Source organism: Armigeres subalbatus, unplaced genomic scaffold (assembly GCF_024139115.2).
Source record: "Armigeres subalbatus isolate Guangzhou_Male unplaced genomic scaffold, GZ_Asu_2 Contig1892, whole genome shotgun sequence".
Taxonomy (NCBI): Eukaryota; Metazoa; Arthropoda; class Insecta; order Diptera; family Culicidae; genus Armigeres; species Armigeres subalbatus.
Window position 1 is genome coordinate 1 of NW_026942719.1, and position 25,001 is coordinate 25,001.

Sequence of the window (25,001 nt, forward strand, 5' to 3'; positions counted from 1 at the left end):
GTGGAAGCCAAGAAGAATACGACACAGAGTTTGTGCCACAGGGTGATGAAAGTCTACCGTGGAGGCAATCCCGCAGCAAATCACAGACTCCGGCCACGCCCTGGAGACGTGTGTCGCAGGATCGACGAACATCCCGTGACCGTTCGCAATCCATAGATAAACGTGAGGAAATAAAACCATGGACCGAGCAGGTTGTAAAACTCAAGAAAACAACCAAAGACGTCAAAAAGGTGGAAAAGGAAAAGCTGGAAACTGTACAGCTGAAACCAGCGCAAATCCAAAAGTCCCAAATACAGAAGGAACAGCTGGAGAAGGTAGAATTACGTGCCTTCAAGAAAGATCAACAAACTACGGAGATTACGGAGCAAAAGATGGAAGAAATGGTGGAAGCCATCATAAAAGAAGATGAAAATGTTGAATATGGAGTTCAAAAGCTACGACATGACGAGGATATCTCAATTCTAGAAATCACGCAACAAGTAGACGAACTGATGCGCAAGGAAACAGAAAAGGGTGTCCCTTGGAAGCGTGGAAAGGTAACCGATGAAGAGCAAATTGGCAAACAACAGTTTCAAGAAACAGATGAAACCACATTGCTAAAAGTGGATCAAACCGTCGAAGATGAAACAATCGAAAAACAGAAATTGGAATTATCAGTCGACCAACAATCAGGCGTAGCCTGGCGACGAGGCAAGAAAACCGAGCCCTTCAAAGAAACCGAAGACTCCGCTCGACTTAAAGTCGATCAAACCGAGGAGCAGCAAGTACAAGCACAAGAGCAACCTGTGGCATGGAAACGAGGTCCCAAAAAGCCACAAATAGAACAAGTTGTCGATACTGAGGAGACATCTCGCTTGACGATAGATGAAACTGAGCAGCAAGAGGTTATTCAGTCAGCTGAAGAACAACCGGTCACATGGAGACGTGGACCGAAGAAATCAACACCAGAAGAACCAAAACCAGAAGAACAGAAGCCTGAGGAACCTCAACTACCGCCTTGGATGCGTGGAAGAAAACCTGGACCAAAACGTGAAATTCCCAAACCACCAGAGCCGGAAAAGGTCGAACAAATAGCACTGAAGCCTACTCGTAGGCAAAAGAAGGAAATACCAAAGGAATCCATAGAAGAAGTATCTCTGAAGCCAGTCCCCAAGAAGCCAATTGTTGAAGAAGTGAAGCCTGAAGATTTTGAATCTGTGGAAATTGAGCCGTACAAGCCAGATAAACTGAAGGAACTAACTCCTCGCGAAGAACTGGAACAGTTGGAACAAATTCAGTTTGAAGACAAGCCTAAACCCGTAGAACCATTGCCTGAAGAACCGGTCAAAAAACCCGAGGAAGCACCAAAGGAAGCTGAACCAATACCAGAACAACCAACCTGGCGTCGTACTCGTAAGGATAAACCAAAGGAAGAGGTACCCGAAGAGAAACAATGGCCTACTGGTAAGAGGCGACCACTTCCAACGGAACCTAAGGAAGAAGTAGTGCTCAAGCCTATTCCCAAGCCTCAAAAAGAGACAGAACCACTCCCCGAAAAGGATCTTACAATCAAACCAAAACCACTTCCAGAGTTGCCAGACAAACCCGACAAGGAAACTGAAATTTCATTCAAGCCACTGCCGGAGCAACCCATCGAAATCGTGCCAGTGGAAGAATCTCCTGCGCAACCAGCAGAGGACGATGAATCTCACTTGCCACCATGGAGGCGAGGTAAAAAAGCGGCACCCAAACGTGAAATTCCACCACCAGAGCCCGAAGTGATCGAGAAGGTAACTCTGAAGCCTACTCCTCGTCAGAAAAAGGAAATCAGTAAAGAATCTCTAGAGGAAGTTTCGTTGAAACCAGTTCCAAAGAAAGCTGAAGTCAAGGAAGCTTCTCCAGAGGAAGAGCAAGTTGAAGAACTTAAGCGAGCCCCTGTGAAAAAGCCTCGCGAAATCAGTCCTAAGGAAGAGCTTGAAAGATTGGAACCTCTTCGAGCAGAACCAATTGAACAGCCGGAAGTACAAGAAGATGTACAACTTGCCGCTCCCATTGAATCAGAACCTGCTGAACCTATGGTTGAACCAGAGCAACCCACTTGGAGACGTACAAAGAAACCAAAACCAGTGGAAGAAGAACCTGAAGAGAAGAAATGGCCAACTGGTAAACGAAAGCCTCTTCCAGAGCAGCCTAAGGAAGAAATCATTTTGAAACCAATCCCCAAGAAGGATAAGGTAGACGAACCGAAGCCTGCAGATGAACCATCCATTGAACCTACTCCCATCCCGGAAATCGTGGATGAACCAAAAGAAGAAGAAGTTACCATTGAGCCACTGGTAGTAGAAGATGACTCCCATTTGCCACCATGGCGACGTGGAAAGAAACCGGTTCCTAAGCGAGAAATACCGAAACCAGCCGAACCCGAAGCCATGGAACAGATCAAGTTAAAACCTACTTCGAGGGTGAAGAAGGATCTGCCCAAAGAAGCACTTGAAGAGGTTACACTGAAACCAGTTCCAAAGCAACCAGAGGTCATCGAAGCGGAAGTTTTCGAGCCTGAAGTTATGGAAGTTAAGGAAGTTGAAATCACAAAGCCGAAAAAAACCAAGCAAAAACGAATTATTGAACCTTTGGAGAAGCCAGCTTATCCGGAAATTCCGGAGCCAGAGCCTGTCGTTTTGGATGAAGTGGAAAAGGTGCCGGAAGAGGTTGTAAAGCCAGAAGAACCCACACCCGAACAGCCGTCCTGGCGTAGAACGGAAAAGCCAGAACCGGTGGTTCAAGAACCGGAGGAGAAAAAGTGGCCAACCGGAAAACGTCGTCCATTGCCAGAAGAACCAAAAGAGGAAGTTGTTTTGAAGCCTATACCCAAGCCGCAGAAAGAAGAAGAACCGAAACCAGTAGAAGAGCCTAGAATTAAACCTAAACCGACCCCAGAAGAGCCAGAAAAACCCGAACCAACGCCCTGGCGACGAGGCAAGAAAGAAAAACCAGCAGAAGAACCTGAGGATACCAAGGAATGGCCTAAAGGCAAACGACGTCCACTCGAAGAAGCTCCCAAAGAGGAAGTGGTACTGAAACCAATTCCTAAGCCGAAGAAAGAGGAAGAGCCTTTACCAGTGGAAGAGCCTGCAATCAAGCTCAAACCGGTCCCAACTCCAGAAGAGCCTGAAAAGCCTGAACCAACGCCTTGGCGACGTGGAAAGAAGGAAAAACCCGTCGAAGAACCTGAAGAAGTCAAGGAATGGCCCAAAGGCAAACGGCGTCCTCTAGAAGAGGAACCAAAGGAAGAGGTTATCCTCAAACCAATTCCCAAACCGCAGAAAGAAGAGCTACCTGAACCAGTAGAAGAACCAAAACTGAAGCCCAAACCGGTTCCAACTCCAGAAGAGCCGGAAAAACCTGAACCAACACCCTGGCGACGTGGTAAAAAGGAAAAACCTTCCGAAGAACCCGAAGAGGTCAAGGAATGGCCTAAAGGTAAACGGCACCCATTGGAGGAACAACCAAAGGAAGAGGTTATCCTCAAACCAATCCCCAAACCACAGAAAGAAGAGGAACCTAAGCCAGTAGAAGAGCCTAAACTCAAACCTAAACCGGTCCCAACTCAAGAAGAGCCGGAAAAACCGGAGCCAACACCCTGGAAACGGGGTCAAAAGGAAAAACCTGTGGAAGAACCTGAAGACGTCAAGGAATGGCCCAAGGGCAAACGGCGTCCATTGGAGGAACAACCCAAGGAAGAAATTACATTGAAACCCATTCCAAAAGCCACAAAAGAGGAAGAACCTCAAAAACCAGAACCGGTTGAACTGGAGCCCGTAGAGAAACCGGCACCGACTCCCTGGCGTCGGGGAAAACCGAAGGAAAAACCTCAAGAGCCAGAACCCATGGAGGAAATTAAGCTGAAACCAACACCAAAACGTGCTCCAGTACAGGAGGAAGCAAAGGAGGAAGTGGTTTTGAAACCGGTACCCAAACAAGAAGCTATTGTTGAAGATATTCCAAAGGCGGTTGAGCTGAAGCCAATTGAAGACAAAAAGGAACCAGTGGAGATTCGCGTTGAAATTGAAGAACAAATTGTTACCAAAACGAAGCGGCGAGTGAAGAGACCGAAAAAACCTCAGGAACAGTTTGCAACCGAAAGTGTCGCTCCCATGGAGGAGGTTGAATCATTCGACGAAGACGAAGAGCTACCACATGTGGCCGAGACTGTCGCTGAAATTGTACCAGAAGAAGTGTTGGAGCTCATTCCGGAGGAAGTACCTTTGGAAAAACCGAAGAAACGAAAATCGAGAACCAATAAGCACGTGGTGTTCAAAGAGGAACTTAGCACGTACGAAATTCAACCGGAGGTTGTTCAAGATGAAGAGGAAGAAGAAGAGGAGGAAGAGATTCAACAGGAAGTGTCGCAGAAAACGATTCAACTGAAACCCACGGAGGTGACAGAAGTGAAGCCACAGCCAGTCGAATCGATTCCAATTCAAGAAATTGTGGAAGAACAATCAGAGTTCCGAAAAGAAATGGAAGTTAAGATCCAGTCGAACATTGTTAAGAAGGAAAAGCGGCGAGTATTTGTTGATGATAGTCAGCCTCTGCCAGAGTTGGAAATAATTACACAGAAACGGGTTCAAGAAGTAACCGACAAGGTTGCGGAAGAAAACGTCCGTGAAGAGCAGCATATTCTGGAAAGTGTACAGCAAACAATCGCTGAAACCAAGATTCAAGAGCAAAAGATTAAGATAAAGAAACAGAAAGTTCAACCACCGAACTTCATTGAGAAACTACAACCTCAAATTTGTGAGCCGAATCAACCGGTTCTGTTGCAGTGCAAGATCGAAGGAATTCCATTCCCAGCAGTCCAGTGGTATTTCAATGATACCGTCTTGTTTGCCAATCCAGAGTACATAATGAACATTGTAGAAGATGTGGCAACACTGGAGATTGCTACCGTGATGCCATACCATGTGGGAGTGTACACGTGTGAGGCGAAGAACGTCGCTGGCATTGCGCTCAGTAAAGCGAACATCGTGGTTCAGGCGAAACCAGAAGTGGGGGAAGCGCCGACATTTATCACTCCGCTGAAGATATCTGTCAACGAGGATAAGTCAGTTGCAACCGTAACTTGTCAAGTTCATGGAATTCCCAAGCCTAAGGTCCGGTATTTCCGAGATGAGGAGGAAATCGTCGAAATTGAAGAAATCGAGACCGTTTATATTGAAGAGACGGGGCAGGTCAGGTTGACAGTGAAGAAGCCAAAGCAAAATGTCCCAGTTGTGTACACCATTCAAGCGGAGAATAAGTTTGGAAAAGCGGTAGGAAAGGCTAATCTTTTCATTCAATCCATAATTATTGAAAAACCAAAGGTTGAAATGATCGCTCCTAAGATCGTGGAACCGTTGCAAGCTCAAGTGGTCAAGACCGGATCGACATTGGTGTTCGAGTGCCGGTTCACGGGAATGCCTAAGCCAACTGTCAAATGGTTCCGCAACAGTAAGGAAGTTGTGGAAGAAGAAGAAGTGACCATAGTCACTGAGGAGTATTACAGCAAGATTGTCATCACAAGGATGACTAAGAAACGCACAGGAAAGTACGAAATTGTGGTGTTCAATGAGGCGGGCGAGGCAAAATCTTCGGCCTCCGTTGCCATTTCGGACACATCAGAAATGGACGAAGCCAAGGCTCCCAGGTTCGTAGAACCGTTGACGCCGAAGTTGGTCGCAGAAGCCGAAGTCTGTATCTTGGAAGCGCTGGTGGATTCATATCCGACATCTACGTTCCAGTGGTTCCGAGAAGGTGCTGCCATCAAATCATCCAACGAACTGCGCATAGTCACCGACGAAAACAAGTCCATCTTGATTATTGAGTCGTTCAATAGACGAGATGTGGGTGCGTATACGTGCCGGGCGGAAAATGTGGCGGGTTCCGTAACATCAACAGCCACCGTACAGGTGCTGGAAACGATTGAAACCGAAGAGGTTACCGAATATATATCACCACGTTTTATCGAACCGATAAAACCAACGCGTGTTATGGACGGCGAGAAATTGATTTTGGCATGCCAAGTTCAGGCAGCGCCTCTACCGAAAGTTCAGTGGTATCACAACGAGCAGCTGATTGTCGAAACGAAAGATAAGGTCTTCCAACAAGACAGCAGTGGCCGCTGCGTGTTGACCGTTTCAGAGGTATTCCCAGAGGACACGGGTGAGTATTCTTGCGTGGCCAGCAACAAGCTTGGCGAAGCAATTTGCAAGACTACAGTGAACGTCGAACCGTTTGAGTATGTTCCCGATTCGGAACAATTCCGCAGCTCCGAAGAGGATTTGTTGACCGACAAGGTAAGCAGGCTGACGGGTTTTGCGAAGCAGAAGTCTAAAGTAAACAACTTTTCATTACAGTCTATCTCAACATTGGAGGAATATGCCGAACCGATTGAGTATGCTCCGCAGATTGTGAAGCAGCTTCCCGAGGTGATTATGTCCGAAGAGCGTCAGCTGACCAAGCTAGAGGTGAAAGTATTAGCACAACCGAAGGCACAGATTCGTTGGCTAAAGGCCAACGAAGAAATCATACCGTCCGAAGAGTTCCAGATTGAGAACTTTGAGGACGGCACTTCGATCTTGGTCATCAACGACATCTATCCGGATGACTCCGGTACTATTACGTTCGAAGCGCACAACGCGCTAGGGGTTGCCACGACTACTACAGAGCTTGTAGTGGAAGGTAACGAACTGCAGCCACGGTTTGGCATTAAATTGCTTCTTCAGCAAGGCAATAGGTTTGATCGCTATAGAATGGCTATGCTAATATTCTTACTTCCGCTTCAGTAGAACAGTTTTCTTCTTTTTGCAGGTTTTTGGCAACACTGATATTTTAATAATATTAATTTTGTTTGCGGTTTGCAGCTAAGATCCCGTTTGTTTTATCTTCCTCTATTGTCCCAAAACCTCCCAGAATGATTAAATACTTCAAAACTCATAACACCACTTCAACACTCACAACTCTATGATATGAAAACTCTATCTCTAAGCATACTATCAGATTTAAGACGCAAAATACCGAACTACACGGCATAGAACATAGCAACGATAAATTTTGGTTAGGTCGAGCAACGGCTAATATGCTTTTTTTATGCCCTAAACAGAACACGTCGGATCCAAGGCCTACAGAAAGCCAGAATGGGTGACCTACATGGAAGAGATGAAGGAGGCATTACAAGGTAAACTTCACAGAACTGAGAATCATACATTTTTCACATCCCATACCAATTATCGTATTATCATTGAATATCACTTAGTCTTTAAAAAATCCTCTCATCCTTTTTTCCACACTCGAAGCCATTTTTTCCTTAATGATTGCTGTAGTGTTTGATATCGTGTCCCTATTCGTTTGTCACTGCTCGTATTTCTGTTTCAAGCTAGATGTGCAAATAGCGCCTTAACACCGCATTGTCTGAGTGGTTTGCTAGAGCTAACTCCAACGTTCCTTTTTAGAAAGCAGTGAAGAAGAATTGGCTGAATTTGTTCGATGGGAAGCATACTGTAGCGGTTATGCATGCAATCACGAAAGGTAACCTCCAAGTTGGCATTAACCCTCTACCCTATAAGAATAGCTGTTACGTGTGAGTGTGCGTGTGTTAGTCCATCATTTACAAGAATCTTGATCAACAACGTTTTCGGTGGAAGATGATACAAGAAGAAAGCGACCCGAGCAACCCAAGGTAGGAATCATCAACGTACGTGTTGTTCTTCATCGGACCTACACATACCTCTCTCGCTAACTTTATATCGATTAATGAAAGCTTACAAGAGTGCGACTAAATTTGTCAAACGAATTCAAAACTTTACAGCTGCTTACGCAATACCGTCTTTCTCGTTGGAGATCAAGGATTCCCGTGCTATGCTGGGTGAGAGAGGATACTTCGAGTGTCACTTTGCAGGCAACCCCAAGCCAGGTAGCTATACGTTCGTCGAACTCATCACTCAGTATGATACTCTACAAAACCATGAAACGTCACTCAACGCACGCACGGCCCACAAACAAAACGACTCCTATACAGACTACAGTTCACGAGTTGTCATTCTTTGAAATCGAACGGGGAGTAGATGATAATCGATGGTTAACTGTTTATTCTAGATATTCTGTGGTATCGTAATGGTAAGATTGTAATCGGAAATGAGCGCGCCAGAATTCGCACCGAGGAACACTTGGCCACGCTGACTATCTACCCGGTTGAGGTCGAAGACTTTGGGTTCTACAAGTGCCGCGCGATGAGCGAAGCCGGTTCGTGCGAATCGTACGCCAAGTTGATCGAATCGACGACAGAAACGATGACCGAAGAGGAAAGAACGGAATTGGATGCGCAGTACGAAATTAAGCGTGCCGTTCGGAACGGAAACGGCCGGTCCAAGGTCGAAAAGGTCGAGGTCGTGATTGAAGAATCGGAGGAAGTGCTGCGCAAAAAAGCGGAGCGGAAGAGTTTACGCGAATCGAAGAGAAAACAGAAGGAAACGCTGATGGTGGAAGAGATCGTGCAAAAGGAGCTGGAAAGTTCTGTACACGAGAAAGTGAAGTTCTCGCAAGAGTCATCCGCAACTCTGACGACGAGTACCACTTCTGAACTGACGCAGGATATCAAAATAGCAAAGGACAAGGCTACCGTCAAGTTCAAAGAGCACCGTGAGACATTGATCGAAGAAGTTGTCACAACCGAGACAGTTAAAGAATTCGAGCGCATGGTGATCACCGAGAAGTTGGATGTTTCCGATGTGGAAAGTGTCAAGCATTCTGTCCAAGTTAATGAAATTTTGACGAATTTGAAGGCGGCGGACTTTGGCCCCGGTGAGGCACCATTACGGGAGCTGGCAACTATTGCCTATATGGTGAAGCATGGTGTCGCTGTCAGCGAGATTAGCAGCTTCTACCAATCGGATCACTTCCCGGCGCTGAAAACACCGGAGTCACAGTCGGCCTTGGTGCTGCTATTGGAACGCGAAGGCTACGCCAGTATTGTGACCGAGATCCTCACAGAGACCGACATGGATGAAACGCAGCTGGCCGCAACTGCCGGCTTCCGTGCATTTATGCGTATGATCGAGCTGAACCACGCCAGTGTTGAGGAGATCATCACCCACTTCTCGCCGGAGGACTTCTTCATGCACGAATGGAAACTGGAACAGGCGGATGAGGTTTGCATTAATTACACGACTAACTGCTTTTAATATCTAACTACTGCTCCTGTTGGGCTTTACTAATTTGTAATTCTCTTTCTCCTCACTTGCCATACTTGCCCTCTGCTTTTGATATCGATTCTAGAAATTCGAAGAAACTCGACTTGTCTCATCGACTGAAGTCCGCACAACTGGTAAATATGCGTTCTACAAATCTATTAGACTATATCTAACTGAATATAATCTATCTCCTTATTTTCCTCATTCTTGCTCGAACGCTGCTTCCACGAATCCCTGTAGAAACCACCGTGATGACGAAGAAGGAGCTGGACATCAAAGGTTTGAAATCCTAACTTTCCTACCGCAACGCGTTCGTATGAGCTTCCTGCTTCTCTATATCCTAATATATTTCTACTACTACTCCTTAATCAAAACCGCTCTCACAGTTGTATCTTTTCTTTTTGATCGAAAATGTTTCTTCATCGATTGTATTCCCACTACTCTTACTGACCACTATTGACGAACCAGAAACCTAGAGTTCTTGAAACGAGTTGTTTTAGCGCTTATTTGCTTAAAATTGAAACGCTATAAAATATGTTGATGCACAACGATTGAACCACTAGGCTAAGTCGAATCTGAATAAAACGCTTTAGTATTTTATGCAACGCTTGATTGTCATTATTATGATTTTTGAAGTAGTTTTCAGCTTCCGCCCTGTGCTTGCAGCATCGCGCTTAATAGAGAGTTACTGCTTTTGTGAGCCTGTCTGACCACTGCAAGCGATGAATACGATATAATCTATGGAATGGTAAGTGTCTACATTGTCCTATGCGCGTCTGAATGCGGCTATCCTCTCCTATTATGTACAAATGAGAACAATGCATCCCCTAGTATTCTGTCTCTGTTTCGCGTAGAAGCCTGAGAGCCTGGCTTTTGATCGGATGAAATCGTTTCCTCCACATAGATCTAAAAATGCACGTCAAAACAATTCTTTGGAATTCACTGCACGACAACTATAAACAAAACAAAAACAAATCGCCCAATGCTGGCTTCGTACCTACAACCTTTCTCCCGTCATCCTACAATGATTCTATTCTCATTCATGTCGATCCACCAAACAACAATCACAGTCCTTTTCTCACTATCCCTTAGTTGATCACTGATTCTCACATTACCCTTGTTACCAATTGCGATATGAATTCCACAGAAACACCCGATATCCGTGAAGACACCGCCATCACCACCACCACTACAGTCACGACTGCCACTGTTGGCAAGAAAAAACACAAAAAGACTAAATCAGAAAAGAAACACAAAGAAATTATCACCGAAACGATACAAACCGAAGAAGATCAAAGCATTGCGACAGTGAGACAGAAATCATTGCTTCTTCCTCTGAAATCTTTCACAAATGAGGAAGAAATGCTCGACGAAATGGCCGTTGAGTTCCTAAAGTCGCCAACGCGCGAAACTAGGGAACTTCCATTGGGAATCGCATCCATCTCAAGCCTGCCGTCCATTCTCGCCCAGGTTACCAATCTGGAGCCAAGCGAAACCACCAGTAGCAGTGCTTCTATCGATATCGTTCCCCAACGGTCGATGATCACTGAAGAAACTCTGGTTTCAGAGCGAGAAACGGATTCCATCGTTCTGGATAGCAGCAAGCTATCAAACGTGCCCAAGTACAATCTGATTGGCCTTAACGAATCTGTGCAGGTTTCTGAAGTTCTTACCGAAGAGCTTCCTCAAGAAACCACCCATGTGAAACCTACGACACACTCTGCTAAAGCTGAACTAATTCCCACTCAGTCTCTTCAGATTAGTGAATCCATTACCCATGATTCCATCTCTGACCTACAAACTCACACCGAACTCCCCTTAAGTGCTAAAATTGAACTATTCACTCATGACGCGAAAATTGTTCAAGAAACGATTAGTAACCTCTCGGAGGAAAGCCTTACGTTACCTCAGACCCCAATGTCTAGCAAAGCTCATGCAACAGTTTTATCGAAAGAATCCATTGAAATCAGCGAAGTGAACAAAATAGAAAAAGAACAAGATCTCGATTCAAGAATTAAGCTCCCGTCAGTCACTCCTAAGTATCATATCTTACCGTCCGAGTCCATTCAAACCAGTGAAACTATTGCCGAAGACAGTCCTAGCAAGTTCTACCCAGAACTTGCCGTTCCTACCGAGTCCGCCCGTAAAGTATTTATCGAACAAAAATCCTATACTACCCACGTCCTCAACGCTCCAGAGAAAGAAGATATCTATGTACCAGGGCGTTTGCCACCTCAGCAGACAGCAGATATTCTTTTATCTACCACGGAATCTCTGCAAATAGCCGAGCAACCTTCCCAAGAGCATGAATCTGAACTATCCGCCGAGCCAAAACCCGCTTCCTATAAAGCAATCGATTCAGTCACCACTTTGGAAGGACTTACTACAGAAACTGTCAACGAAGCATATTCAACAAGACCGTTCGAAACGGAAACATTCGAAACTCGCACTGCTACGGTCGATTTCCGTGAACAAACAACTGTCTCTATCTCCAAAATAATTAGCAATGAGACCGAATCTGATCTGGCTCCATTCATGCTGGCACCTTCTGCCAAGGCTTCAACGACCCTTTCAACTCTTTCAATAGGCGAATCCGTTGAACCGTTCGTACACGAAAAAGAAACCTTGCATCAGGGAGTCCCCCGGCCCTACGAAGCTACCGCTGAGTCCATCCTAGAACCAATTGAAAATATCGCCGTTACGGAGATCGAAACTGCCGACACTGCCGGACGGTTTTCTCCGGAAGCCATGGAACGAACTGAGATGGCAACTGCCGCGTTCACGTTGCAACAATCGCACAGCGTGTCAGCTGTACTGACCAATGAGAAAGAAGCTGCATTTGTTGGCAGAACTGACCAGAAACTGGCCTACGCATCGCCTCAGCTAAATGTTCAGCATCAGCTAGAAGTCACTACTCACGAGGTCAATGAACGGGAAACATCCTTCAACACCTCTCAGATGCCGGCAGACCAACTCGCCAGAGCCGTTCCAACCGATATGCTCAAATCAGTTCTCATCCAGGAAACCACGACAAACCTGTCCACCACTGACATGCCTCATACAACGCACGAAACCTCGGCAGCCCAAGTTCGAACCGATGAGTTAGAAGTGAAAACCATTGCGGAAACCACTGTTTACGAAGGCACCCAGGAATACCAGAAACCTGTGCCACCGGAACAAAAAACTGTAGACACCACCCTTCAGCCTAATACCGAACTGATCGTAACCGAAGTTGTTACCGAACAGAGAGAACGGGAGGGCTTCGATGCACAAGAACTGGCCAAGGACTACGCGGCCAAACCAGTGCCAACGCACTCGCTTAAATCTGTGCTGGTTCAAGAGACACTTGTTTCCGATAGTGTAGACCAAGTTCCGCAGGCACTGCAGATGACGACCTCTGCGGTAGTGAAAGACGATCGGTTTGAAGAAACAGTCGTTTCTGAAGCAATGGTACTAGAAGGTACAGAACAATACGCAGCTCCTGAGATACCGGCGTTGAAATCAGGTCACACCAAAACAGAGCCTCTGGAAGGTCTAGTTGTTACCGAAGTGATTACCGAAGTGCGTGAGCAGGAAGGTGTCAAGGCTGAGGATATTGCCAAAGATTATGTGGCAAAAACATCAGCATCCGAAGCTCTCAAATCCGTTCTAATTGAAGAAGTTCAAATCTCCAACATTACTGGCGAGCTTACGAAGCCGGACATTCAAACTTCCGCCGCCACCATCAACAGGGATGAGCTCGAACAAACCACTGTTATGCAAGCTCTCATTCTGGAAGGGCTCAACAAACTACTAGAAGATACCACTCCAGAGATGAGAACAGCCGAGACAGCTTTGAGCCCTAAGCGAGAGCTGACCATAACTGAAGTGTTTCCCGAGCAAAAAGAACGTGAGGGCTTCGACATCCAAGAAATCGCCAAGGATTACGTTGCGAAGCAAACCCCTTCTCACACTCTTAGTTTGGTAGTGGTGGAGACAACCGAGGCTACAGATTCGGTTGGAAATGTTTCTACCTTGCAAATGATGAAATCATCTGCCACAGTCAAATCGGATCAATTCGAAGAGAAAATTGTTAGCGAAACTATGGTGTTTGAAGAGGCAAGTAAACACGAAGAGCAGGAGTTCAACACGAAACAAGCCGAACCGTCATTGGTACCGATCACAGAACTGGTAGTCACAGAAGTTGTTGCTGAACAGCGTGAAAAAGAAGGATATGATGTGCACGATATAGCCAAAGATTATAAGGCTTCGGTTCTACCTAGTCATGCGCTGAAGTCGGTGATGGTACAAGAGGTGCTCACGTCGGACACTGTTGACAGAGTGGTTGAGGAAGCTGTTCAAAGTAGTGCTGCCATGGTTAGAAGCGATCAATTGGAACAAAAAACCATATCTGAAACCATTGCTTACGAAGGTGTTGCGCAAGTGCCCGAAGATGTGAAACCGGCTCAAAGAACAGCTGACAGTGTTTACCAACTTATTAGTGAAGTGTTGGTTACTGAAGTATCACCGGAAGAGAGAGAACGTGACGGATTCTCCGCCACTGAAATAGCGAAAGATTATGTGGCAAAAACTGTTCCATCCGATACGTTGAAATCCATAACTGTGGAACAGGTTGTACCAACAGAAGGCTTTGGCAAGCTTGATAACTTTGAGGCAGGCACGACTACAGCTTTATTGAGAAATGATCAGCACGAGCAAACCATTGTGCAGGAAACCATGATCTACGAAGACGCAGAAAGGTATATCGAAAGCAGCAAACCAACGGAAAAATCAGCCGAACCAGTTGTTACGCCAATCACTGAGTTAATTATCACCGAAGTTCATCCGGAACAGAAGGAAAGAGAAGGATACGATGTGGCCGAATTAGCAAAGGAAAATATCGTAAAAGCAGTACCGTCGCATACACTCAAGTCGGTTACTGTAGAAGAAGTTCTACTTTCGGAGAAAGAAGAACAGTTGGCAAAAACAAAAACCATTACATCAACCGCTGCGTTAAAGAACGATGAACTAGAGCAGAAAACGGTATCGGAAACAATTGTTTACGAAGGATCACAACTCCTCCCAGCAGACGAACAACCCTCGGTGAAAAAGGCCTCGCCAGCTTATCAACCAAATACGGAAATTATTGTTACCGAAGTTATTCCTGAGCAGAAAGAAAGAGAAGGATTCAACATTGAAGAGCTCGCCAAGGATCACATTGCTATGGCAATTCCTTCACATACGCTGAAATCGGTACAGGTACAAGAAACAATATCTTCTGAAAACGTCGATGATTTCACGAAAGAATCCACCGCAACTTCGTCTGCAATCTTCAAAGAAGATAAATTCGATGAGACGAGCGTACAGGAAACCGTCGTGCTAGAGTCCATTGCCAAGTATGACGAGCAAGCGAAACCAGATGAGAAGACAGCTGACACACTCGTGACAACAATCAGCGAGCTAATAGTAACTGAAGTAGTGACCGAGCAAAAAGAAAAGGAAGGTTATAGCGTTGATGAAATTGCTAAAGATCACGTAGCCAAGGTCGTGCCATCAGATGCATTGAAATCCATAAGCGTTCAGGAGGTCCAAACAGCTGACGTTCTAGGCAGAATACTCGATACCTCGATGGATACGAAAACAGCAATAATGACAAAAGAAGAACTCGAGCAGACCACTACTTCAGAGACGTACATCTTCGAAGGGCTAAGGCAATATAATGAAGATAAGCCTCTAGGGAAAGTAGCAGCACCTAATGTAGAAGCTATCAACGAGTTGCTAGTCACGGAAGTAATTGCGGAGCAAAAAGAGAAGGAAGGGTACGACGTTAAAGACATCGCAAGCAATTATGTTGCTAAGGAGATACCGTCGCATACATTACGCTCCATTCAAGTTGAGCAAGTCCAGCTGTCGGATGACGTTGGCCATATCCCATCACAGGAAACCCAGAAATCTCATGCTAAAACGATCGACAGCGAAATCGAACAAAAGATTATTTCCGAGAATGTAGTGCTGGAGAGTACAGACACAATTATAGAACAAGTTCAACCAGAACAAAAATCAGCTGAAGCGAACATCCAGCCAATCACGGAACTAGTCATTACAGAAGTGGTTGCCGAACAAAAAGAAAAGGAAGGATACAACGTGCAGGATATAGCAAGTCAATATGTTGCCAAATCAATTCCAGCACATTCTTTGAAATCAATTCAGGTTGAAGAGGTGATTACGTCCAGTGCAACTGGAGATATCATAAGCGATGACAGAAGTCTATCTTCAGCACAGATTCGAGAAGATGAACATGAACAAACCACAATCACACAGCAAGTTGTTTTGGAGAACTTGGAGCTATTGGAAAAATCTGTCCAACCAGAACAGAAAGCTGCTATACCATCGATGCAACCAAACGAAGAGCTAATAGTCACAGAAATAATCTCCGAACAAAAGGAAACTGAAGGTTATAATGTTGAAGAGATTTCCAAGAACTATTCGGCCAAACAGATACCAATTGATACACTCAAATCAATAACTGTTGAGGAAATACAGCTCGCTGATGCAGTTGGAAGCATTCAAGTGCCGGAAACTATCTCTACAACAGCCAGCGTTCGAAAGAATGAGTTTGAAGAGACCATAATTTCGGAAACCTTGGTCTATGAAGAGTTGGGAAAGCAACTGGAGAAGATAGTACCAGAACAGAAAACTGCAGATTCTTCTTTGCTGCCAAATACGGAGCTGGTGGTGACCGAAGTTGTTACGGAGCAAAAGGAAAAGGAAGGATTTGACGTGCACGATATCGCTAAGGATTATTCTGCTAAACCGGTTACGGACGGATTGATGCGATCGTTGATAATTGAAGAAGTTCAGACGACTGACCATCTAGGCGATGTAGCGCAAATTACCGAGAAGCAGTTGGCCACCATTAAAAAGGATCAGTTCGAGCAAACCACTGAAGCGGAAACCATGGTCTACGAAGCCATTGATGAGGTCAAAGAATCTTCTAAGCCGGATTCGAAAACAGCTGAGCTACTGATTCAACCGAACGCAGAGATCATTGTTACAGAAGTTGTTAGTGAACAACGCGAGAAGGAGGGTTACGATATTAAAGAAATTGCGAAAGATTACGTTGCTAAAGCAATGCCTGCCAAAACGATGAAATCGGTAACTGTGGAACAGGTTGAAGTTACCGAAGATATTTCTAGAATGGAAAAACTGGACTATACCAAACAGTCTGCTATTCTCAGCAAAGATACCCTTGAACAAACCGTTGTTACGGAAACCTTGGCATTCGAGAATATCACTCAACAGGAACAGACTTCGCTTCCAGAACAGAAGAAAGCTGAATCTACTTTGGAGTCCATGACAGGTGTCACAATCACTGAAGTCGTAACGGAGCAGAAGGTTAACGAAGGTATTCTTAGTGCAGCGGTGGATCAACAGAAAGCCAAACTCGTTCCAACCGATGTTTTGAAATCTTTGACTGTTGAACAAATTGAACCACTATTGGATGCGACAGATGTTACATCAGTCGAATCCAGACTATCAAAAGCATCGGTGAAAACCGACGAACTCTCCGTGACTTCAGTAACGGAAACAACTGCATTCGAAGGAATCAAAGAGCACGAGGGCAGGATTGAGTTCGATTGGCACACAGCCAAGCTTGTTCCGGCTGATGTGTTCAAATGTTTGTCTATTGAACAAGTGGAACCTTTCCTTCTCACCGGTAACGTACCAGAGGAAATGCTGAAACCTTTATCCGTAGTTATACGAACTGATGAGCAGGAACAAGTGGTTGCTTCGGAGACTACTGTATTCGAATGTATCAAAGATTTCCTCGAAAAAACGGAACACTTAGAGCAGTTCGCCAAACCGATGGTTGGTGACATACTCAAATCGCTAACTGTTGAGCAAGTTGTGTCCCTGCAGCACACTGGCGATGTCGAAAAGTTCATAGCAAAGGCAACATCCGCTCTTATAAAATCAGATGAACGCGAGCAGACGACGGTCGCCGAATCCGTAATCTATGAAGCCCTGAAAGAGTACTTCGGAAAACTAGAAATTGAAAGCCAAACGGCAAAACTAATCCCAAGTGACGTTCTGAAATCAATAACAATAGAACAGGTTCAACCACTAGATGAATTGCACGAGGTTACTGCTGACACTAAGTCAGTTTCCCAAGCTGTAAGTAAGACAGATGAATTGGAAGAGGTGGTGACTACTGAAGCTACGGTATACGAAGGATTAAAGGCGTACGATGAAACATTAAGCCTCGATGAACATCTTGCGAAAAAGGTGCTCTCATCTGAACATAAATCGGTTTCAGTTGAACAAGTTGAAACGTACATCGGAATCGGAAAGGTCAAAACAGAAATAAGTTCAATATCCGAGGCTGTCGTTAAGCCAGATGAGTTTGAACAGAAGGTCATATCTGAAACAATAGTTTACGAGGGAATTCATGAGGGTTCAGTAAGGGTTCCAGCTGATGAAAGGCACGCAACTCCTGCCGTTGATGGATTAAAATTGCCCGTAAAATCTGAAGTCGATACAGCTGATGCTGCTGAAGATTTAACAGCGCAACTGAAAACTCAAGAAGACAGTGCTACAAGAGTGGTCGTTGAACAAGTTGTAGCTTCTCAAACTCAAACTTTGACACATGATTCGTTGGGTCAACTGAAGGCATCAGAAGAAATTGATACAAAACATGCGATTCCCCAATATACGGATCTCCACGTGCCATCACAATTAGAAACAGTACCAAGTGAGGCACTGGAGCAACTCAAACAGCCGCTGAATGCTCTCGAGAGTACTGCCACCGTCAATATCAGCAAATTCATTGTTCCATTACAATCCCATACCATATCAGCAGACACTACAGCACCATTCGAGGAGATCACCGAACCACGTAAGTTTGCCACCAAAGCTATACAGGATGGCCTACGAGCAGCCGAATGTATAGAGGTGTCCAGTAACGAACTAAACGACATATCAGTACCAACTGAAGCCCCTCATGGACAGGCATCAGTATCATTCACAACTAATATCATTGCAAATGTAATGGAAACAAATACACACGAAAATGTAGATAACATTACTGTACATATGGAACCCACAAAGCGGTTCGCTCAATTAACCCAATCGATGTTCGACACTATGTACGAAGAATCCAGTCCAGTTATACGGGAAGGTAAGTGTCGTACACTCACAGTTCCCACAATTGACATTCCAAAAACATCCAACCATTCCATTAAAACAATTCCACAAATCAATACATTCCAAACACTGATTACAAGTACAAATAATAAATTAAGGAAATTAAATCATTATTTTACCAGATCACACAGCTACAACTATGAATCAAACACGAACAGACACCCAAGCATTACACGATGACAAAACAGAACATACAACACATCAAATGCAAGAGGATACAACACAAGTTCATCACACCATCAGAAGGCAATCTTTACATCTTACACATGAAGGTCAAACAGAAGAAACATGCGCCAATATCACAATACAAATGAAACGAAAAACAGCAAAACGCGATGTAGAAAATGATGGAATCATCGAAAAATACACACCCGATGCAACAGTAACTGAGGTCATCACAGAAGACGAATCGAAAAAACAAATAACCAAGAAACGTGTCATCAAAAAGAAAGCAGGACAAAAGATGCAGATCACCGAAATCGTCACAGTCCAAGAAGACGATCAGCTGCCTCAGACTACCGTCACTGTTACTGAGTCCGAGTTGCCGTTCGAAGAAGCCACTGAATTCAAACCAGCGACTGTTGAACCTCAAGAAGCCATCGTTCAAGAGCTTCCTGAAGAGATCAAGGTGATTGAAGTCATTACCGAAGAAGGCAAACCTAAGAAACAGATTACCAAGAAGCGTGTCATCAAAAAGAAAGCCGGAAAGAAAGAGCAGGTGACCGAAATCGTCACAGTCCAAGAAGACGATCAGCTGCCTCTGACTACCGTCACTGTTACTGAATCCGAGTTGCCGTTTGAAGAAGCCACTGAATTCAAACCAGCGACAATTGAGCCTCAAGAAGCCATCGTTCAAGAGCTTCCTGAAGAGATCAAGGTGACTGAAGTCATTACCGAAGAAGGCAAACCTAAAAAACAGATCACCAAGAAGCGTGTCATCAAAAAGAAATCCGGAAAGAAGGAGCAGGTTACCGAAATCGTCACAGTCCAAGAAGACGATCAGCTGCCTCTGACTACAGTCACTGTTACTGAATCCGAATTGCCGTTTGAAGAAGTTTCTGAATTCAAACCAGCAACTGTTGAACCTCAAGAAGCCATCGTTCAAGAGCTTCCTGAAGAGATCAAGGTGACAGAAGTCATTACCGAAGAAGGCAAACTTAAAAAACAGATCACCAAAAAGCGTGTCATCAAAAAGAAAGCCGGAAAGAAAGAGCAGGTTACCGAAATCGTCACAGTCCAAGAAGACGATCAGCTGCCTCTTACTACCGTTACTGTTATTGAGTCCGAGTTGCCGTTCGAAGAAGCCACTGAATTCAAACCAGCGACTGTTGAACCTCAGGAAGCCATCGTTCAAGAGCTTCCTGAAGAGATCAAGGTGACCGAAGTCATTACCAAAGAAGGCAAACTTAAGAAACAGATCACCAAAAAGCGTGTCATCAAAAAGAAAGCTGGAAAGAAAGAGCAGGTTACCGAAATCGTCACAGTCCAAGAAGACGATCAGCTGCCTCTGACTACCGTTACTGTTACTGAATCCGAGTTGCCGTTCGAAGAAGTTTCCGAATTCAAACCAGCGATTGTTGAACCTCAAGAAGCCTTCGTTCAAGAGCTTCCTGAAGAGATCAAGGTGACTGAAGTCATTACCGAAGAAGGCAAACCTAAGAAACAGATCATTAAGAAGCGTGTCATCAAAAAGAAAGCTGGGAAGAAGGAGCAGGTTACCGAAATCGTCACAGTCCAAGAAGACGATCAGCTGCCTCTGACTACAGTCACTGTTACTGAATCCGAATTGCCGTTTGAAGAAGTTTCTGAATTCAAACCAGCAACTGTTGAACCTCAAGAAGCCATCGTTCAAGAGCTTCCTGAAGAGATCAAGGTGACAGAAGTCATTACCGAAGAAGGCAAACTTAAGAAACAGATCACCAAAAAGCGTGTCATCAAAAAGAAAGCCGGAAAGAAAGAGCAGGTTACCGAAATCGTCACAGTCCAAGAAGACGATCAGCTGCCTCTGACTACCGTTACTGTTATTGAGTCCGAGTTGCCGTTCGAAGAAGCCACTGAATTCAAACCAGCGACTGTTGAACCTCAGGAAGCCATCGTTCAAGAGCTTCCTGAAGAGATCAAGGTGACCGAAGTCATTACCAAAGAAGGCAAACTTAAGAAACAGATCACCAAAAAGCGTGTCATCAAAAAGAAAGCCGGAAAGAAAGAGCAGGTTACCGAAATCGTCACAGTCCAAGAAGACGATCAGCTGCCTCTGACTACCGTTACTGTTACTGAATCCGAGTTGCCATTTGAAGAAGTTCCTGAATTCAAACCAGCAGCTATTGAACCTCAAGAAGCCATCGTTCAAGAGCTTCCTGAAGAGATCAAGGTGACCGAAGCCATTACCGAAGAAGGCAAACCTAAGAAACAGATCACCAAGAAGCGTGTCATCAAAAAGAAAGCCGGAAAGAAAGAGCATGTTACCGAAATCGTCACAGTCCAAGAAGACGATCAGCTGCCTCAGACTACCGTCACTGTTACTGAATCCGAGTTGCCGTTTGAAGAAGTTTCCGAATTCAAACCAGCGATTGTTGAACCTCAAGAAGCCATCGTTCAAGAGCTTCCTGAAGAGATCAAGGTGACAAAAGTCATTACCGAAGAAGGCAAACTTAAGAAACAGATCACCAAAAAGCGTGTCATCAAAAAGAAAGCCGGAAAGAAAGAGCATGTTACCGAAATCGTCACAGTCCAAGAAGACGATCAGCTGCCTCAGACTACCGTCACTGTTACTGAGTCCGAGTTTCCGTTCGAAGAAGTTTCCGAATTCAAACCAGCGATTGTTGAACCTCAAGAAGCCATCGTTCAAGAGCTTCCTGAAGAGATTAAGGTGACAGAAGTCATTACCGAAGAAGGCAAACCTAAAAAACAGATCACCAAGAAGCGTGTCATCAAAAAGAAAGCCGGAAAGAAGGAGCAGGTTACCGAAATCGTCACAGTCCAAGAAGACGATCAGCTGCCTCAGACTACCGTCACTGTTACTGAATCCGAGTTGCCGTTTGAAGAAGCCACTGAATTCAAACCAGCGACAATTGAGCCTCAAGAAGCCATCGTTCAAGAGCTTCCTGAAGAGATCAAGGTGACTGAAGTCATTACCGAAAAAGGCAAACCTAAAAAACAGATCACCAAGAAGCGTGTCATCAAAAAGAAATCCGGAAAGAAGGAGCAGGTTACCGAAATCGTCACAGTCCAAGAAGACGATCAGCTGCCTCAAACTACCGTCACTGTTACTGAATCCGAGTTGCCGTTTGAAGAAACTACTGAACTCAAACCAGCGACTATTGAACCTCAGGAAGCCATCGTTCAAGAACTTCCTGAAGAGATCAAGGTGACTGAAGTCATTACCGAAAAAGGCAAACCTAAAAAACAGATCACCAAGAAGCGTGTCATCAAAAAGAAATCCGGAAAGAAGGAGCAGGTTACCGAAATCGTCACAGTCCAAGAAGACGATCAGCTGCCTCTGACTACCGTCACTGTTACTGAATCCGAGTTGCCGTTTGAAGAAGCCACTGAATTCAAACCAGCGACTGTTGAGCCTCAAGAAGCCATCGTTCAAGAGCTTCCTGAGGAGATCAAGGTGACTGAAGTCATTACCGAAGAAGGCAAACCTAAGAAACAGATCATCAAGAAGCGTGTTATCAAAAAGAAAGCCGGAAAGAAGGAGCAGGTTACCGAAATCGTCACAGTCCAAGAAGACGATCAGCTGCCTCTGACTACCGTCACTGTTACTGAATCCGAGTTGCCGTTTGAAGAAGCCACTGAATTCAAACCAGCGACTGTTGAGCCTCAAGAAGCCATCGTTCAAGAGCTTCCTGAAGAGATCAAGGTGACTGAAGTCATTACCGAAGAAGGCAAACCTAAGAAACAGATCATCAAGAAGCGTGTTATCAAAAAGAAAGCCGGAAAGAAGGAGCAGGTTACCGAAATCGTCACAGTCCAAGAAGACGATCAGCTGCCTTCGACCACCGTCACTGTTACTGAATCCGAGTTGCCGTTTGAAGAAGCCACTGAATTCAAACCAGCGACTGTTGAGCCTCAAGAAGCCATCGTTCAAGAGCTTCCTGAAGAGATCAAGGTGACTGAAGTCATTACCGAAGAAGGCAAACCTAAGAAACAGATCATCAAGAAGCGTGTTATCAAAAAGAAAGCCGGAAAGAAAGAGCAGGTTACCGAAATCGTCACAGTCCAAGAAGACGATCAGCTGCCTCAGACTACCGTCACTGTTACTGAATCCGAGTTGCCGTTTGAAGAAGTTTCTGAATTCAAACCAGCGACTGTTGAACCTCAAGAAGCCATCGTTCAAGAGCTTCCTGAAGAGATCAAGGTGACTGAAGTCATTACCGAAGAAGGCAAACCTAAGAAACAGATCATCAAGAAGCGTGTTATCAAAAAGAAAGCCGGAAAGAAGGAGCAGGTTACCGAAATCGTCACAGTCCAAGAAGACGATCAGCTGCCTCTGACTACCGTCACTGTTACTGAATCCGAGTTGCCGTTTGAAGAAGTTTCTGAATTCAAACCAGCAGCTATTGAACCTCAAGAAGCCATCGTTCAAGAGCTTCCTGAAGAGATCAAGGTGACTGAAGTCATTACCGAAGAAGGCAAACCTAAGAAACAGATCATCAAGAAGCGTGTTATCAAAAAGAAAGCCGGAAAGAAGGAGCAGGTTACCGAAATCGTCACAGTCCAAGAAGACGATCAGCTGCCTCTGACTACCGTCACTGTTACTGAATCCGAGTTGCCGTTTGAAGAAGCTACTGAATTCAAACCAGCGACTGTTGAACCTCAAGAAGCCATCGTTCAAGAGCTTCCTGAAGAGATCAAGGTGACAGAAGTCATTACCGAAGAAGGCAAACCTAAGAAACAGATCATCAAGAAGCGTGTTATCAAAAAGAAAGCCGGAAAGAAAGAGCAGGTTACCGAAATCGTCACAGTCCAAGAAGACGATCAGCTGCCTCAGACTACCGTCACTGTTACTGAATCCGAGTTGCCGTTTGAAGAAGTTTCTGAATTCAAACCAGCGACTGTTGAACCTCAAGAAGCCATCGTTCAAGAGCTTCCTGAAGAGATCAAGGTGACTGAAATCATTACCGAAGAAGGCAAACCTGTAAAACAGATCATCAATAAGCGTGTTATCAAAAAGAAAGCCGGAAAGAAAGAGCAGGTTACCGAAATTGTCACAGTCCAAGAAGACGATCAGCTGCCTCTGACTACCGTCACTGTTACTGAATCCGAGTTGCCGTTTGAAGAAGCCATTGAATTGAAACCAGCGACTGTTGAACCTCAAGAAGCCATCGTTCAAGAGCTTCCTGAAGAGATCAAGGTGACCGAAATCATTACCGAAGAAGGCAAACCTAAGAAACAGATTACCAAGAAGCGTGTCATCAAAAAGAAATCCGGAAAGAAGGAGCAGGTTACCGAAATCGTCACAGTCCAAGAAGACGATCAGCTGCCTCTGACTACCGTCACTGTTACTGAATCCGAATTGCCGTTTGAAGAAGTTTCTGAATTCAAACCAGCGACTGTTGAACCTCAAGAAGCCATCGTTCAAGAGCTTCCTGAAGAGGTCAAGGTGACCGAAGTCATTACCGAAGAAGGCAAACCTAAGAAACAGATCATCAAGAAGCGTGTTATCAAAAAGAAAGCCGGAAAGAAAGAGCAGGTTACCGAAATCGTCACAGTCCAAGAAGACGATCAGCTGCCTCTGACTACCGTCACTGTTACTGAATCCGAGTTGCCGTTTGAAGAAGCCACTGAATTCAAACCAGCGACTGTTGAGCCTCAAGAAGCCATCGTTCAAGAGCTTCCTGAAGAGGTCAAGGTGACAGAAGTCATTACCGAAGAAGGCAAACCTAAAAAACAGATCATCAAGAAGCGTGTCATCAAAAAGAAAGCCGGAAAAAAAGAGCAGGTTACCGAAATCGTCACAGTCCAAGAAGACGATCAGCTGCCTCTGACTACCGTCACTGTTACTGAATCCGAGTTGCCGTTTGAAGAAGCCACTGAATTCAAACCAGCGACTGTTGAGCCTCAAGAAGCCATCGTTCAAGAGCTTCCTGAAGAGATCAAGGTGACTGAAGTCATTACCGAAGAAGGCAAACCTGTAAAACAGATCATCAAGAAGCGTGTTATCAAAAAGAAAGCCGGAAAGAAAGAGCAGGTTACCGAAATTGTCACAGTCCAAGAAGACGATCAGCTGCCTCTGACTACCGTCACTGTTACTGAATCCGAGTTGCCGTTTGAAGAAGCCATTGAATTAAAACCAGCGACTGTTGAACCTCAAGAAGCCATCGTTCAAGAGCTTCCTGAAGAGATCAAGGTGACCGAAATCATTACCGAAGAAGGCAAACCTAAGAAACAGATTACCAAGAAGCGTGTCATCAAAAAGAAATCCGGAAAGAAGGAGCAGGTTACCGAAATCGTCACAGTCCAAGAAGACGATCAGCTGCCTCTGACTACAGTCACTGTTACTGAATCCGAATTGCCGTTTGAAGAAGTTTCTGAATTCAAACCAGCGACTGTTGAACCTCAAGAAGCCATCGTTCAAGAGCTTCCTGAAGAGGTCAAGGTGACCGA

At 45.0% G+C, this 25,001-nt stretch overlaps 2 protein-coding genes across 2 annotated transcripts; both read left to right on the top strand.

Annotated features, from left to right (window-relative positions):
* Positions 1-6: 6 nt before the first annotated feature.
* On the top strand, positions 7-9,806 carry LOC134203498 (titin-like). Its single transcript, XM_062678361.1, has 7 exons — positions 7-6,314; positions 6,375-6,699; positions 7,121-7,195; positions 7,826-7,930; positions 8,113-9,164; positions 9,292-9,340; positions 9,447-9,806. Exons 1-7 carry the CDS (start codon positions 372-374, stop codon positions 9,497-9,499), a joined length of 7,602 nt encoding a protein of 2,533 aa, XP_062534345.1. The 5' UTR covers positions 7-371; the 3' UTR covers positions 9,500-9,806.
* A 19-nt stretch (positions 9,807-9,825) lies between these two features.
* Positions 9,826-24,993, top strand: LOC134203497 (titin-like; the record flags this gene model as incomplete). The annotated part of the gene is made up of 3 exons (XM_062678360.1): positions 9,826-9,954; positions 10,354-18,363; positions 18,512-24,993. Coding segments are annotated over exons 2-3 (14,277 nt in total), but the record flags the coding sequence as incomplete, so codon positions are not given.
* Positions 24,994-25,001: the final 8 nt, after the last annotated feature.

What these genes read in the sequence shown, in the direction of transcription:
- LOC134203498 (XM_062678361.1), top strand. Translation starts at nt 372, where the DNA reads ATGGAAGAAATGGTGGAAGCCATCATAAAAGAAGATGAAAATGTTGAA. An exon ending in AACTGGAACAGGCGGATGAG is followed by an intron (nt 9,165 to 9,291) that starts GTTTGCATTAAT and finishes TATCGATTCTAG; the next exon opens with AAATTCGAAGAAACTCGACT. An exon ending in GACTGAAGTCCGCACAACTG is followed by an intron (nt 9,341 to 9,446) that starts GTAAATATGCGT and finishes GAATCCCTGTAG; the next exon opens with AAACCACCGTGATGACGAAG.